We start from the raw sequence: 15,876 nt of genomic DNA, 5'->3' as shown, positions 1-15,876 counted from the left end.
TGTAAGTAAGAAGGTATAGCCTTCTCCACTCTAATGTAGTGTCTTTCAAACCAAGTGTAGTGTTCTCAAATCCTACCAACAGTATCTGCTGTGCTGGAAAGTACAACCATCCAGAGATGGAGTAATTACTCCTCATTTTTATTTTCTTTTATTTTCCTGTTTCAATATGCACAAAATATCCATGGGACATATGATGGGACTCCAGGACATTTTTTTTTCAATATCAACAAAGAAAAAAAAAAAAGTATATTCCAACACTTCACAAAAGAGGGCATGTAGAGCTGCTGGAAAACACAGCAAAATATGGTTCTGTCCCTTTAGAACAGTGCTGTACAATTTCAGTTCTTGACAGACCAGGTCAGGAGTCACTTTCTATTTGCAAACCATATATCAAGAAGAGAAAGAAAGAGAGTAGGGTTTTTTTCCCAGACAAACCCAAAACTTTAACTTTAAATATTTAACTTTAACTGTAAATATTAGTTGCAGTAATAAACAAAGAACAAAAGACAAATACATACATCTTATTTACTGTCATTGACCCTCATTGCTTTATGGGGTACAAAAAGGACTCAGTGATAAATAAATGGACAAGCATGGGGAAGAAAGGCACATACACAAAGAACCAAGTAGAAATAGAGGAAAGTCCCCCACTGAACAATTGTCATTGAAAGCGGTGTCCCCATTGCCATAGCTGGTTCATGCACATGGATGACACAATGAATGTGTAAACAAGGGAGAGGTAAAGTATGTATATGTATATGTACATGAATATGGTAAGTGTTTTTTTTTCATTAAAAAAGTATATAAGACCTACCCTGAAAATAAGACCTAGTGTGTTTTTGGAAGCACAAAAAAATATAAGACAGTGTCTTATTTTCGGGGAAACACGGTATTCACAACCTCTTGCAGTTTAGGCTTCACAAAGTTTCCGCGCTGATTTCTCTCTATTCTATTTTCAATGTAGTCATTAATTTCCATGCGCAGATTGCCCTTGAATGGCTTGTTTATTGCAATATCAAGAGTCTGGAGATAGGCCGTCATTCCTGCGGGAATCATTACTTGATCTATTTTTCTTTCATGAAGAAATGACTTCATATCTTTAGCACAGTGAGTGCTGGCTGCATCCCAGACTAGTAGACCTCTTTGGCTCCCTCGCATAACAATAAATTGACCCACTTTCTTATAACTGCTTGTGTGGCCCAGGCTTTTTCAGTTTCAAGAACAAAATTCCCGAAACACGTTCAATCTTTTCTTTCTTACCCTTAGAATTGATTAGAAGTGTGATTTTAGTGCCATCCAGATGAATTGCCAAAATACAGGTAACACGTGCACTTTCATAAGCAGTGGAGGGAATGTACGTACGAGGAGGCACCCCGGTGTTCAATTGTTGTTTGAGATGATTGGCCCATAAACACTGCAGTTTCATCCATAGCAATCATGTTGGAAAGATTGTATTTGACTTTCAACAATAAATGTGTACTGTAGTCTTCTTCATGGAAAAATAAGACATCCCCTGAAAATAAGACCCAGGGCATATTTTGGCATTTCAAAAAATATAAAACAGTGCCTTATAATCGGGGAAACAGGGTAATATATTTTATATATATTATACATGCTACTGTACAGTTTTATTGCACTTTTCAGTATTTTTATGCACCCTTACTTTACAGATTTTTGTGTTTTTTTATTTAAAGTTTATAAAATGTATTAAATATTGGACATATTTTGGTAAAGTTATGTCTAAGAATTATAGACCTACAATGTAAAATAAATTTCCATGCAAAACAATGTACCACTTTTTGCGTAAAAATTTTTTAGAATTTTCAGAATTAGAACGCCAGGGGGGTTAATGAGAGAGGTCAGAGGACAATGGCCAGACCTCTACATGTTGCCAGGAAGTGTTTAAATAACCCTTTACAGAAGTGATTTGAAGAAGGCCATGCTTGATTGCACAGCCATTAGAAATAAGGCTACACCAGAGCGCCAGGTTCAACTGTTGCTTGTTAAGAACAGGAAAATAAGACTACTGTGGGCAATGGATCACAGAGGAAAGGAGGAGAAACAAAGACAGGCCTTTGTAGGGCCAAGTGCTTTATTCACATCTACCAACCTAAAATCTAAACAGAGACCACCTATGTTAGCCCTGGCTTAACATAGGTGTACTATTCTAACATCAAAGATCAGTTACAATGAGTTTCAGCAAGAATCGTATAAAATCATGGCTGGATTTCCCTGCCCGACACGTTTCGCCCCCGTGGGGCTTCCCGATTGGGGGAGGCAAAATGGTGCCTGTTGTTCCTCAAATGTAAGGGAAGAAGTAAAACCAAGTATTGGTATGGATGCTACCTCTGTCTTTTGTTGGCGCGGCTAATGCAGGATTAAATATGGGTAATAGGAATTGGGAGATATGTTATAATTGGAGGTGAGGTGTATTATATCCAGCATGGAAAGGTATACAGGCGATTACTGTTGGTTTGGCAAGATAATAGTTTGTGTTGTTAATCAAAAATCTGAGACAAAATGGAAGTCTCTAATTCAGAAACTGACCAATGAAATTACAGGGAGGTTTGTGGGACATTCTTGAGTTGGGGGTTAAAAATTGGAAGAGAGATGACTAAAGGCAGATGCGTGGTACATAATGTAATGAAAGACTTGTGAGTTAATGTTCTGGTAATTGGGTAGGTAAAGGTATTTGAACCAAAATTAATTTTTGATGGTGGAGTATTAGATTATATTGGCGGACCTTTTTGGGGGAGTCCTTTTTGGATGACTGCCAGTCCGCAGCCAACATGCAGTTTAAGTTTAAGGGCTGGTGAACATCTACAAAAAGCATTCTTTTAACAGTAATAACACACATAAAATGTTATGGCAAAATGAATGGTTTGGTGGAAAGGTCTCATTATTTTAGCTCTCAGTTAAATACATCAATATCACCGAGGAACGCATTTTTTGTTGAGTTAGATCTTACACTTGTTTTTTTACTAATTTTTGGGTTGTTAATCCACAAATGACCGTTTTTTTGCTATCCCATCCAGTTTTTACGATACAGGGTACCCTCCATTTTTCCCTCCACTTACAAAAAAAAAATAAAATTAGAATGTACTGTTTATTTAAATTTCTTTTGTTCATACAAAGGATTTATTGTTTCGAAGACTTTTTTTTTTTTTTTACAGTAAAACATTTAAAAATAAATCAGTTACGGTAAAAATTTACACTTATAGTTTTTTGTATGTTTTGAGTGTTTAGTGTTAGGACAATCTTTCCGGATGCTCCAACAATTGTTAGCCATCATATGTACATCCCATCTACCCCATCCTTCCATGACCTTCAAATCTTGATGGAATCATTCACCTTGTTAGAAAGATGGCTATGCAGAAAAATGCACCTTGATGCTCATATTGCAACCAAGCATTTTGTAGCTCTCCAAGAGTTTCTGGACAATTTCTGTGTAATTATTTGCTAGTGTGTTTCCAATAAAGTCCTTGACAATGGCTTTGAATAATAACCAAGCATTCTTTTCGAATTCTGACATTGTCTTGATAAAATGTTCATCTTTGATGAGCTGCTGAATCTGTAGACTATCAAACACACCGGCTAGGAAATGCCAAAATGAGGTACTTCCGTTGGCAAAGCTGCTTCATCAGACCCAGTTTCATGTGCAGAGGCGGGAATATAATATTCTATCAACAAGTGGCTCATGTAGAATGTTTGGATCACCTGGTTTTAGGTCAGATCTAGGAGGCCAATTGCTTTCCACCCAATGCCTCTCACGAGCTCTGCTGTTCCACATGCTCAGATAACTTGGTGTATCCGCGTTGCTGACCAAGAAGGAAACAAACCATTTTAAGGTCAACACAGATAACCCAAATGTGTTGGTGATATTGCAACAACTCAATGACTCTCTTGATGTCTGCATATTCTTCAGGAAGAGAAACTCAATGGCCAATTGGGACTGACACAAATACATTGCCATTGTGAAAGAGAACACACTTTAAGCTCCACTTTGAGCTATAGATGAATAGTGGCCAAAGTACTGCAGAAATGCAATGTCTCTGGTTCAAAAGTATGATACCTTTGTTCCTTTTCCAAGTAAGTTTTTCTCACAGTCTTGATGCTAGGAGTTCTGAAGCTTCTTCGATAGTCCTAAATCATATGCCAAATCACTCAACTCATGCTGATCATGCTATGTCAACTTCAATTTCAAACTCTTCATCATAGTTGTCACCTAGTTCATCACCATAATCATGTTCAAAAGAGGTAGTTAGTGAGTTAGTATAACGAAATCTGGCACTGGGATTTCATCTGAATGAGCCACTGGGCGTATAGCCGATGGTAGACTAGGATACTCTATGTTAGATTTATTTTTCTTGTTATATCCTGAAGTTTTCACTATACAAAAGTAACAGTCACTGAAATGATCTCTTGGCTGTCGCTAAACCATAGGTATACCAAATGGCATCTTATTACATGTTCCCTTTGTACACATCCATAAACCCTCGACACACTGTTTGCACACCTTATGAGGGGCCCAAGACTTATCTTGATCAAGTTTAACTTTGAAATATGCCAAACAAGCTTCCTCTACAAATGTGCTGATGTGCGCCCTTTTACTGGGAATGGTGAAACTGCCACAGATATAACAAAATGAATCAGGGTTGTTTAGGCACTTACAACGAGAAACAGCAGAGCCAGACACGATCTGAAAGAAAGGAAATACGTGTGTAAGTAGAAAAAAAAATAAGTTTTGCTTATTTACTACGTAGAGCAGCGCACCTTTGACCACAATGTCTTGTATAGACTATTCATTTACACGCAAGTCCACGCTACAGTAATCGCATAAATATAAGCGGTAGAGGAAAAAAAAAACATGATAGAAGAAAACTAACTTCACTTTCAGAATCAGCATACCTATTTTAGTGTATATAAGCTTAAAAATTGAAGTCATTAAAAATGTGTTGAAAATGTCCCCAGCGTGAATTTTTTTTTTTTTTTTTTTTTAAGACAACTAGTGAAACAGAATTTGACTTGGTATCAGAATCTTGCAGTCTCTGTATAGCAAAGTTCAAACTAGAAAAGAGGGAAGCACTACAAGGGACATTGATTGTAGAATAGAGTGGCAGAGCTGAGCTCATCTGTCTTAGGCTTTTTCTGTAATGCATAGGTTAAAGGATAAGGACAAAGACCAGGTCAGCTGTCATGCCAGACACAGCTGCACAAATCTCAAACCTAAATCAAAAGAAACCCCTTGACAAATAAAACAGCCTCGATATATGTATCTTCTCTGTGTAACCATTCCGCTATGGTGCAGGTCGTTAATGGCATATTAATGTCGATAATGTCTAAGATAATACAGCTGTACTAAAGTGTAATTGTGTTGCAGCAGCTATTAATGATAGGTGTAATATAGTTTAACAATGCAAGCAGGAGCCCCATACTGCCAAAAAGGGTACATAAACATCACCTGCTGGTAATACAAAGAAATGACTGAAAACATACACTTACAAAAAAACTTACACAAGAAAAACCCAACATAAAAGTTGTGTTAATAAATATTTTTCTGCAGGAATGAAATAAAAAAATAAAGAAAGCTATCCAAATTTATCCCCATTATGTGCAGAGTTTTTACTAAAGAGCATGGTCCAGAGGTAACAAGCATCAATGAAAGCAGAGCTTACTAGGCTTATACACAATGCTTCCAGAAACATTGACATAAGAGATGGATGTCGGAACGGGTCTCTGGGAGCTACAAGGTTAACCAATATCAGGCAGCAAAGGCAGATCCACCATTCAAGTAAATGTTAGGTGTCAAGTCTGGATAATTCCTGGTCACTGAGTAAGGGTTTGGTCGATCAGCTTCAGAGCTCCTCCAACCAGGTGAAGGCTTCCGGCAATAAGGATCTGGATGTGGGCTGCTTCTCTTAGCAATACAGAGCCAGAGCTGGCCACTGGGTGATGGTGAAGCAGATTACTGTCTAGGCAGGGAAAGCCAGGATCCCGCCCCTGAGTGGCCCACTGCAGGGCATGAGATATACAAGGGAACACCAATGAGTTACAGTTTAACAGACGATCTGAAGATGGGGCAAGAAGCAAGGTAGGACTGCGGGCGCTGTCTTTAATCAAGGTGTCAACAGGCAATTGGGAGGCCCATGGATCAGTACAGCTCCTCTCCTCCATTAACATGTTCCACTTCTTCTGGTTCTCTAGACATCGGGTCAAAACATTCTCCAAAGTTACATTGTAATTCTGCTGATCTGTAAAAAAACAAAAAAATAGATACTTTTGTGCTGTTGTCTTTAATGTCTGTACCTTGTTTAGCTCCACCAAACATTACTGCAGGTGACACCTAACTAACCCAGAGTCACCCACAATATTAATACCCAGAGAGCTCACCGGCATTGTAAACGTCTATAAATGTAATGTGGCAGCTATGTAAGCACTTTTGTCTCCTTTCTTCTTCTAAACCCTACATTCCAATACAAATACAGATATCATTCCAGCCAACATATTTCAAGAAACCCGTCTTCCTTATGGCCTAATGTACACTTCAATATCAATCTAATACTAAACTTAAATCTAATACTAATAGCGCAAGTCTGCATAATGCAAGTACACACTCATATCTGGACAAGGAAGGAATAGAAACTTTATGTATTGATCATCTGCAAGGACTAAAACTATAGGTTGATAGGGAAGCAGCAGCTCACCTTTTACCCTGAGCCCCTTGGTATTATGTGGTTTGCTCTACAGCTACAGGCGCTCTTGGCATGCATCAATACATAATCGTGACAGCAATGCACAGTGCATTCCCCATGCCTCAACTTACTCATACTTGGAACATTTTCTATGCACAGTTTACACTGTGGCAAAGTGCCAAAGCAAGAGGACACCAACATTTCTAAATAGATGTTTGGTATTCATCTGAGTAAGTGGGAACAATTCTTAACTACCTTGTTCTTAATTTTTTGATCCTTTACACAGGAATGTCTATAGTTTTGCCAAACATCAGATCCACTTCTTAACAGTTGGACCAGCCAAAGCTTAGCCATTTCCTGTCCTAAAAAAACCTCACCACACACAGCCAACCCTGCAATGTCAATTAAACACTTTAAACTGTTTGACATAAAAATGAGAAAAATGTTTTAGCTATACATGTCAAAGTTCAGCTTGATGTAAATATTTTTACATGTATGGTTACTGTTAATAATTTTGAAGTTCTACACACTATACATGGGGACAGCCATTTTTACTCATTACATACATACATCTGCTTAGTAGAGGTTGTACATTACTATTCCTTTTCTTCAGTGCAAATTCACTAGTCAGATTTTTTTTTTGTAAGTAGCATACTCACCTGCAATCCCCACTCCAGTCACTTCAGTGATGTTAGGGCAGAAGACAGCATAGTCAAAATGGCACGGCTGCAAAAGACAACACAAATTTAATTGTTAAGAACTGACAATTTGGTGTGTTTTTACGCCATTTGTTTTCCATCACATGCCTTAATTACAGAATTAGAACTCATTTATCACTTTTAAAGACTGAAAAAAAAACATTTCTAAAACATAACAGACTGATGCCTGTTTTTTGCATGTAAACTTACCTGGAGAAGTTTTAACAAGGCGGCTGTGTCCCTCTCACCCGTGGCATTGAAAAGCAGGACCCGCACCACAGACCCCCTGCAATGACATTATACAATCTTCACACCACAGTTTTGGTGCCATTACAAAACTGTTGTTTAAGACTGAATAGTTAGAGCAGGGGTCGGCAACCTTTACTATGAAAAGAGCCATTCTGCCCCCTCTTCCACTAAAGAAGTGCAAAACATAACACAGCTTATAAACTTTTAAAAGTTTTACTTTTTTTAATTTTACCTGTTACAACAACAGAATACAACAAACAGAAATGTAGTGTGCATGTGTAGGGCTACTTTGAAATAAATTAAACAATGAACTATGCCTCTAGAAGCCTCCAGCTTCTAATGTATCATCCTGTTACGTTAGAAGATGGAGGCTTCTAACGTAACAGGGTAGATTTTTTTGATGGGCAGAGTTCTTTATGTTCTGACGATGCCTTAGTGATTACATTTTAGGGGGTGTTGGAAACAGGTGTTTCCCACTCGCAACTCAAATTTTGTTCACCTGTACTGCCCCGTTCCTGAGAAATTGGGGTTCAGGTGCTAGAAGCTTTCAGCAATGTGTAACGGTAGATTTTTTGATGTTTTGATGGGCAGATTTCTTTATGTTCTGATGATGGCCCAATGATGAAATTTTAGGCGGTGTTAGTCACAGGTGTCCCCCACTTGCCCCTACATTTTTGGTTTTGTACATTTCCTTGTTCCAGGGAAATTGGGGTTCAAAGTAGAGAAGGGGACCGGGGAGTGCGGGGACCGGGGAGTGCAGTATGACATTTTTAGTTTTGTGACAGGTAGGTATAAATTTGGAGTTTGCTCCTCCTTGCTAAGTCCATATTTTTGTAAGTTTAATTTTGGGTTTGTAGACACACTTAACAGCAACTCTGATGTTCAATTTTAACTATTTTTTTTATAATAATGACCCCCATATTTTGAAAGTTGTTAGGGGGTTTGTCTTACTCTTCTTTGCAATCTGTCTTTCAATTTGAAGTTTTGCACATTTTATCTCCTTTTTACATCTTTTGTTATATTCTTTATAGTTTTCAAACTATGAAGGTGATCCTTCATTTTTATATTTTTGAAATGCCCTTTTTTTGTTACTTATGGCGTTTTTATCATCAGCTTTGAGCCACATAGGCTTTAATTTTAGCGTCCTAAATTTATCACCCATTGGAATAAATTTTTCAGTGTGCTTTTGTAGAACAGACCGGAAACATTTCCATTTCTGTTCAGTGTTCTTGAGGGCAATATTGTCTCCCAGTCCAAGTCACAGAGAGCCGCCTTTATATATTGGAAAATTTGCTCTCTTAAAATTTAATGTTTTTATCTTTCCTGTTTTTGCTTTCTGTTTACAGCTTACATTAAATGAAATCATATTATGGTCACTGCTACCCAGATTATCTTTTATTATGCTCATTTGTTAAAAGCTCTGCATTGTTAGAAAGAATTATGTCCAGCAGAGTTTAATCTTCTAGTTGGGGCTTCATTTACTGTGCCATAAAATTATCTTGTATTAAATTCACAAATTTCCTCCCTTTTGCTGTTCCTGTAGTGCCAAAACTTCAGTCAATGTCAGGGTAGTTGAAATCTCCCATGAGTAAAACACTTCCACTTTTTGCTGCTTTTTCTATCTGTGATAGTAGTTGATTTTCTATTTCTTCCTTAGCACTGAGAGGCTATAGCAGACTCAAATAATTAATTGTGTGTTATTCAACCCCACATTTAACCTCATCGCTTGTTCCATCCACAATTTCTTCTTTCACATTCACTTTTAGATCACTTTTCACATACAGACAGACACCACCACCATTTCATTTGACTCTGTATTTATGAAAAAGAGTATACCCAGGAATATAGACCTAGATTATCCTAATATTACTGCACTTACGCTCCAGCTTTTTCCTCATTGTGTGCCACTTGCTGAAACCACCTGACACAGGCCTGTACACTGCTGTTAGTGTGAGCTCCATCAATATAGTAAGATATAGGGCCACGCTGCACAACCTGTGTGCGTCCCAACCATACCGTGTCCTGTAATCCTAAAAAAACAACAAAACACAGGTATAAACACAATCTGGTAATGTAAGATAAAACCTAAATGCAAGAAAAACAAATGAGGATCCTATAATGGATTCTGACACTGCCACCTGGTGGCCACTGGACTTATCAGAGTTCAATGGCATTACATTACATGAGAATGTGGTTCATACATTACTCATAATTTACATAAAACTGGGGACTTCACGAAAAACTCAGTGATGACAAACCCAACTGTGCCTTAAACTGGACAGACACAGAGAGAGTATATCAACTACTATTTCTGACCTGGTTGTCTTTTTCCATATCTTTAGGTAGCTCGGACAGACCATTATTAAAGTTTATAGCCACAATGATCAGAGTGCACGCATTCCTGTTCTCACTTTACTAAATCTGTGAGTATTTCTTGGACTTTTTGTCATAAAACAAATGTCTTCCAGATTTGCAAGGGTACCACTTGATCTTTTGTTAATAGGTTTTTGAGCTCTACCAAGAAAATATTAATATATTCTGATTTGGGCAAAAATAAGTTTCGTCAAGTAAGGTTAAGTAATATTCTTGAAGTAGAGTGACATAAGTCATGATCACATGTTTTGTTATTATGATCCCAGCACTGTTTTGCTACATAACAGAGTCATGCTGATAGGAGTGGTTTCCTTCTGGGAAGCCCCACAATTTTTGGTACCAGTATTCAATCTTTCTGTAGAGAGGAGTATACCAAAGGAGCAACACTGCTTGTATTTTTTGGCTTGTAGAAAAATCCAATGTTTGTCTCTCCTCTGGCATACAAAAACACAGCCATGGGAGATCATCATTACTTTAAATGTCTTACCTTTAACCATTGGAAGACTAGGATGGAAAACCGGCGCCAAGGGAAGAGGCCACTTCACTAAAGGAAACTTCTGATTGGGAATCTTTGCCTCTCCAAACCCTAAAAGAAATACACAAAATGGCTTTAGACCAACAATTACCCATTGTGCTTCAAGACCAATTTCATTCACACATTGTAAAATATGAAATGGATATTGCATATTAACCCAAAAATATTATATATTTTGTATAAAAGTTGAACTTGTAGAATAAAAAACTCCACATTGCATTGCACAACTGTTTGGCAAACCTATATTTTCAGTTAAAATTACATTAAAAATTAACAATTGCGTTGAACACATTTAAAATGTGTCAGGTCCAAAAACATGCACCAGTAAAATGGTAAAGCAAAAAAATGTATCATACACTTGTTCATGCTATCATCCAACTTGTTCATGCGGTCATTTACAAAATGTTGGGGAAGGTAAGGGGATAGGGGGTTTGTGTAAGGGAGTGTTTTAACCTTGTGAATGCAATGGCATGTGGTACATGTAAATACACTGAAAGGGCTAAAACAGAACCTGCTGGCAGGAGCTCCTCTGTCTTTCAGCAATATTACATTTGAATGCACATGAATTACTCATGTGCAGCTTATTATTTATTTTCCGCATGTTTGAGTATCAAAACAATAAGCTCCTGTGTACACGTGTGGGAGTTATGTCAACATAGAACAGACAAGATAGCAAACCCAGAAGACAACGATGTTAAGATTTCAGCAGATTTCAGCAATTAAAATAAAGCAAGGTAAGACTTCAGATGTTGCATTATTAAGAAAGTGGAGTTAGAGAATGATTAGGCAGATAAGCCAGCTATATTGTGTGAATGTGCCATTTTGTAATATGTACATATGGGCACAGATCCTCAATAGCTGCTACAGGGGACAGCTTGGCTCAGTAGGTGAGAGGCTTAGACCCAAGTCACCACAAGTATCAAAGCCTACATATAGTAAGTGACCACAATTAAAAGGCATTCCAGGAGTTTTGGGAATAAAAAATAGATAACCATTTTTACCCTTTTACACCTGCTGGCATGTCTGGCATAAAGTCAGGAGTCGATTTCAATTAACCTCCCTAGCATTCTAATTCCGTCCAAATTTCCATGCAAAAAGAGGTACAATTTTTTGCATGGCAATGTATTTTTCATTGTAGGCTATAATTCTTAGACATAACTCACTGATATTTAATAAATTTAACAAATTTAAAAATAAGCTTTAAATAACAAAAAAAATGTTAAAAATATATATTTAAACAACTAATACAACGGTACAGTAGCATATATAACATATAATATATGAATATTTCTTTGTATTGGACTTAATACAGTTATTTTGTATTGAATTCAATACATAATTATTTGAATTTCCCGCCGATCTTCTCGCCTGCACCAATGTCATCGGGTTACCCCAGGGATCGTCGATGCATACACCGCCTGGAGATTGAGGAGGAAGGGCGAGCCCCCAGCACCAGCAAGCTAAGTGGGGTTTTTGTTTTTTTTTTAGTTAAAAGCTACTCCGAGTGTGACTCGGGAATACCGATTTTTGCCTGGAAAATCCACCCCAAGTCACATTCGAGAATAACGCTAGGGGGGTTAAATAGTCTTTTTATTTCATTGTGCACTAATAGTGATTTTTTTTTTTTATGGGTGATAAAAAAAACTGTCGGAGATTGAATGCTCAGAATTTCGCTTTCTGCAGCAATTTCTTCATCTATGTACAGGGAGATAACATTAAAGATTTTCTACAGGGTATATAATTCTCCTTTACACTCTTATTATATGGGATTTAGCGTACAGCACCGGAAGCGGACTTATACAATATGTTTTGGAATTGTTCAAAAAATTAAATACCTTTGGAGAGGGGTAAATTGCATACCAATATTCCTAGCTTGGGGTATTCTTTGAAGAGGCAACAAGACAGAGAACCCAGATTGCTAGGGGATGTAGTAGGCTCATGTCCATTATCTCCTTAGCAGATAGGAAAGCTATTTAACATAAGTGGATACCGGATGAGCTTGTTACGCTGGGCCTCTTTTTTAAAAAATTGTGCTATATCTTTCAGATGGACTGGATAGAGGCTACATTGGATAGTCATGAGTGGAGGGTTTCTCTGAGGTTTGGGAATCCTTTATTGCCATCTTATCAAGGAAAAAAGGAAAAGATAAATGGCTTTTTCGGAAATGTAACATTGTTCTATTATTTTGTTGTGATTCATATACTCGTCTACCTAGCATAGTGGAAAGTTGTCTAGTTTATTAATTGTAAATAGTTTTTATTACGTAAAAAAGCCGTCTATCTCATCCTTTTTTCTTGACATAGTAAACATAGGATTGGCAACTATATTTCACGTTAAGAATTAGATTACTCTTGGTATTTCACCGTCCTTAAGTCATTAATTGCTATCGTACCTGAAGATCTCTGGAAACAAGTGATTTCATCATTTGATCAAACCTCATGGTACATATACTGCTTATTGACTAACGACCCTCCTGTCTCTTGTTAAACAGTTGATACTTAAAAATTTTTCATTTTATTGTAATAATGCATGGTTACCATTTAGAATGCTTCTTCTTGTATGCTGTAGTATTTAGATTATATATGTCTTTGTGAAATTGTATTTTTTTTTTTTTTTTTTTTTTTTACAGTGTTCTCGGAATAAAAAAAAAAAACAAAGAAAAACATTTTATCCATGAAAACAAATCATTTTTTAATAGGAATTCATAATTAATTTCTTCCTAGATAAGTGTTTGCCCCTTTGGATAGATTGGGATTTTTTGCTTGTTTACCTTGGCAGCCTTTTTGCTGAAGCCACATCTGTGCCAACTGAAGCGCAAGGGATGCATTTGTTTTTTGATGATCGCCTGCCAGACCAAGATGCAAAGACTTCCCCTCCTCCTCATATTCCGTTAGGTCTGGACAAATGTATAGAGGACACTGAAAAATAAATCGCTCTCAGTAAACAACTTTGCAAATTATGGCTTATCAGAGAGATTTCCAGAACAGGAACTTACCCCAATGTCCTGTGCTCTATTTTTTAGCACCTGTAGAGGACCAGCAGACTGAGGGGCAGTAAATGCTGGAACACATGGCTGAAAATACAAAAGGCCAGGTTACTAAGCTCCTGTCTAACAGAAAAGCAGAACATTTTTTATATTCAAGCCTTTACTGTCAAGTACCAATGACGCCTATTTTGCAAAACCAAGTGATTCATAAAATGTTTTTATACTAACAAAATTTTTGGTGGCCTTTTTCACAAATTCATTTTTTTTTTAATTATCTTGACACCTTTGTGCATTTTACTATGCTACTGCATTATATATAAATGATTAAAAAATTTGTGTGTCAATATATTTATTTGCCAGGAGAGAAAATGTCTACCCTCCTGTACAAAGAACATATACCTCAAGCTGCTGTATTTGCCCAACCTATATTTTATCAAAACAGGTGAACAGTGACTGTTTTATTATAGCCACAATGCCAACCAGACAAGTGGAGTGAAACAACAATGTTCTCATTAATCCACAAACCTTAAATATTCCTCCTTTCTGCCAAGCAATCTTCTCAATAGTCTCTCCCAGGATGGATGTGTGGTCAATACCTAGGGAGGAGATTCCACAAACAATTGGTTTCCTAAAGGAAAAAAATAACATGTCAGGTCAGTGAAAATATTTTATATCCCATTATCTTTGTCACCAGAAAAACAAGGATCAATGGCATGCAATGTTTGTGCCATACAGCCAGTCCTGTATGAGGGAAGCTGCCTCAAGCAGAAATCTTTGTAAAATTTGAGGTCCAACCGGTATACACATCTCTTAAAACAGGCCCCTATCAGATGGGAGTTTATTGTGAGTACCTAAATTGGCATGCTGCTCTGGACGTTGCCTGCTGACGTTTTTAGCAAAACTGTAAGAAAAGAAGGCTTTCTTTGAACATTTGTCTTCAAATGACATAGCAGATTTTACAAATAAAGGTGGATTACAGGACAGAATGGGACCCAATCCAGGAAAGCACCGGAGCGAATGAAGGATCTGCGGATCTGCCAAGGTGAAAAAAAGTCATTGCATCTAACTGGGGAACAAATTTATAGAATATTTAAATAAAGTTGTTTCTTCAGTCTACATCCAATGATGTTAACACAACTAAATGCTATTACATGTTGTCACATGATCTCTGATAAATTACAAGTTCTGGTGCTTTGGTAGAAAAGACACAGAAAATTCTCACCTTCTCGTACTTTATAATTACCAAATCTTGCACTGTAAAAATATTTATGGCAGCATCAATGAGAAAAATCATCTGTACAAAAGAACACTGCTTAAAAGGTTATGGGCTTGTGCGTTAATTTTTAACAAAATAACTTTCTTAACCTCCCTAGCGGTATTCCCGAGTGTGACTCGGGGTGGGAAAAATTGCAAAAAATCGGTAATCCCGAGTCACACTCGGGGTACCTTTGGGGGACCCCCTTACCTTATCCCCGCGCTCCAGCGGCGATCTCAGGATCCCGCTGTGATGGCGGGGCGCTTCTCCGTCGAGGGGCGTGGCTGGGCGGGAAATTTAAAAGCAGATTACGGAGTAATCTGCTTTTAAATACCGCCCGGGTCCCCACCACCCCGATGCACGCATCTGCAGTTAGATGCGATGCACCATGCAGGATTTCTGCTTAGTGCATCGCATCTAACGGCAGATGCGATCACCAACAGTAAATCCAGAGGGTGATGCCAGCGGAGATTTTCCGCTGGCAGCACCCCCTGGATCTACTCCTGCTCGCATCTCCCGGAGGCTGATCTCTGGGTGATGCGAGCAGGAGGGTGAGCAGCGGGGACATCATCCCCTACTCCCGGAGGCTGATCTCCGGTTGATGCGAGCAGGAGGGTGAGCAGCGGGGACATCATCCCCTACTCCCGGAGGCTGATCTCCGGTTGATGCGAGCAGGGGAATGAGTAGGGCGGGGACATCCCCACTGCATCACCCGGCAAGATGTGTGACATCTTCCGGGAGATGCGGTGGAGTAATGGATTGTGGGGGCGGGAAATTTAAAAGCAGATTACTATGTGATCTGCTTTTAAATTTTTTTTTACAGTGAAAAACACACAAAACACATAATAAAAGTACAAATACATAATATAGTACTCCAAGCATTATTGCCCAGTGCCCTGATTTTCATTTTGCCCACTATTAGCCCTGACCTTGACTGTCCTGACTGTGATGTTGGACTTTTTACAGCACCCTGCTTCAAAATCTACCACACCCGGGATGTTTACTAAAAATGTAAATAATTTTTTTTTTCTAAAATCTGCATTTAATTTATCTTCTTATTTATGAATAATATTGCACCCTTGTTTGGA

General features: G+C 38.0%; 2 protein-coding genes across 6 annotated transcripts in view; both read right to left on the bottom strand.

Moving 5' to 3' along the window:
* The window catches only part of CERCAM (cerebral endothelial cell adhesion molecule), a 461,142-nt gene that overhangs the window by 191,541 nt on the left and 253,725 nt on the right, over positions 1–15,876 (bottom strand). The gene's annotated exons all lie outside the window — the stretch shown is intronic.
* The window catches only part of FPGS (folylpolyglutamate synthase), a 30,876-nt gene continuing 18,092 nt past the window's right edge, over positions 3,093–15,876 (bottom strand). For 4 of the 5 annotated variants that reach the window (XM_072431666.1, XM_072431665.1, XM_072431664.1 and 1 more), the window contains exons 8-15: positions 14,059–14,161; positions 13,543–13,620; positions 13,318–13,465; positions 10,500–10,598; positions 9,519–9,669; positions 7,601–7,676; positions 7,352–7,418; positions 5,538–6,251 (exon numbers count right to left, since the gene is read on the bottom strand). In XM_072431666.1, coding sequence (XP_072287767.1) covers positions 5,827–6,251; positions 7,352–7,418; positions 7,601–7,676; positions 9,519–9,669; positions 10,500–10,598; positions 13,318–13,465; positions 13,543–13,620; positions 14,059–14,161 — 1,147 coding nt within the window. In that variant the 3' untranslated portion in view covers positions 5,538–5,826. Of the gene's footprint in view, positions 4,700–5,537; positions 6,252–7,351; positions 7,419–7,600; positions 7,677–9,518; positions 9,670–10,499; positions 10,599–13,317; positions 13,466–13,542; positions 13,621–14,058; positions 14,162–15,876 lie in introns of those variants that run through there. The other variant, XR_011923574.1, reaches the window with a different exon arrangement.

Source organism: Pyxicephalus adspersus, chromosome Z, assembly GCF_032062135.1.
Source record: "Pyxicephalus adspersus chromosome Z, UCB_Pads_2.0, whole genome shotgun sequence".
Classification (NCBI taxonomy): Eukaryota; Metazoa; Chordata; class Amphibia; order Anura; family Pyxicephalidae; genus Pyxicephalus; species Pyxicephalus adspersus.
This window is presented reverse-complemented; position numbering and strand designations above follow the sequence as displayed.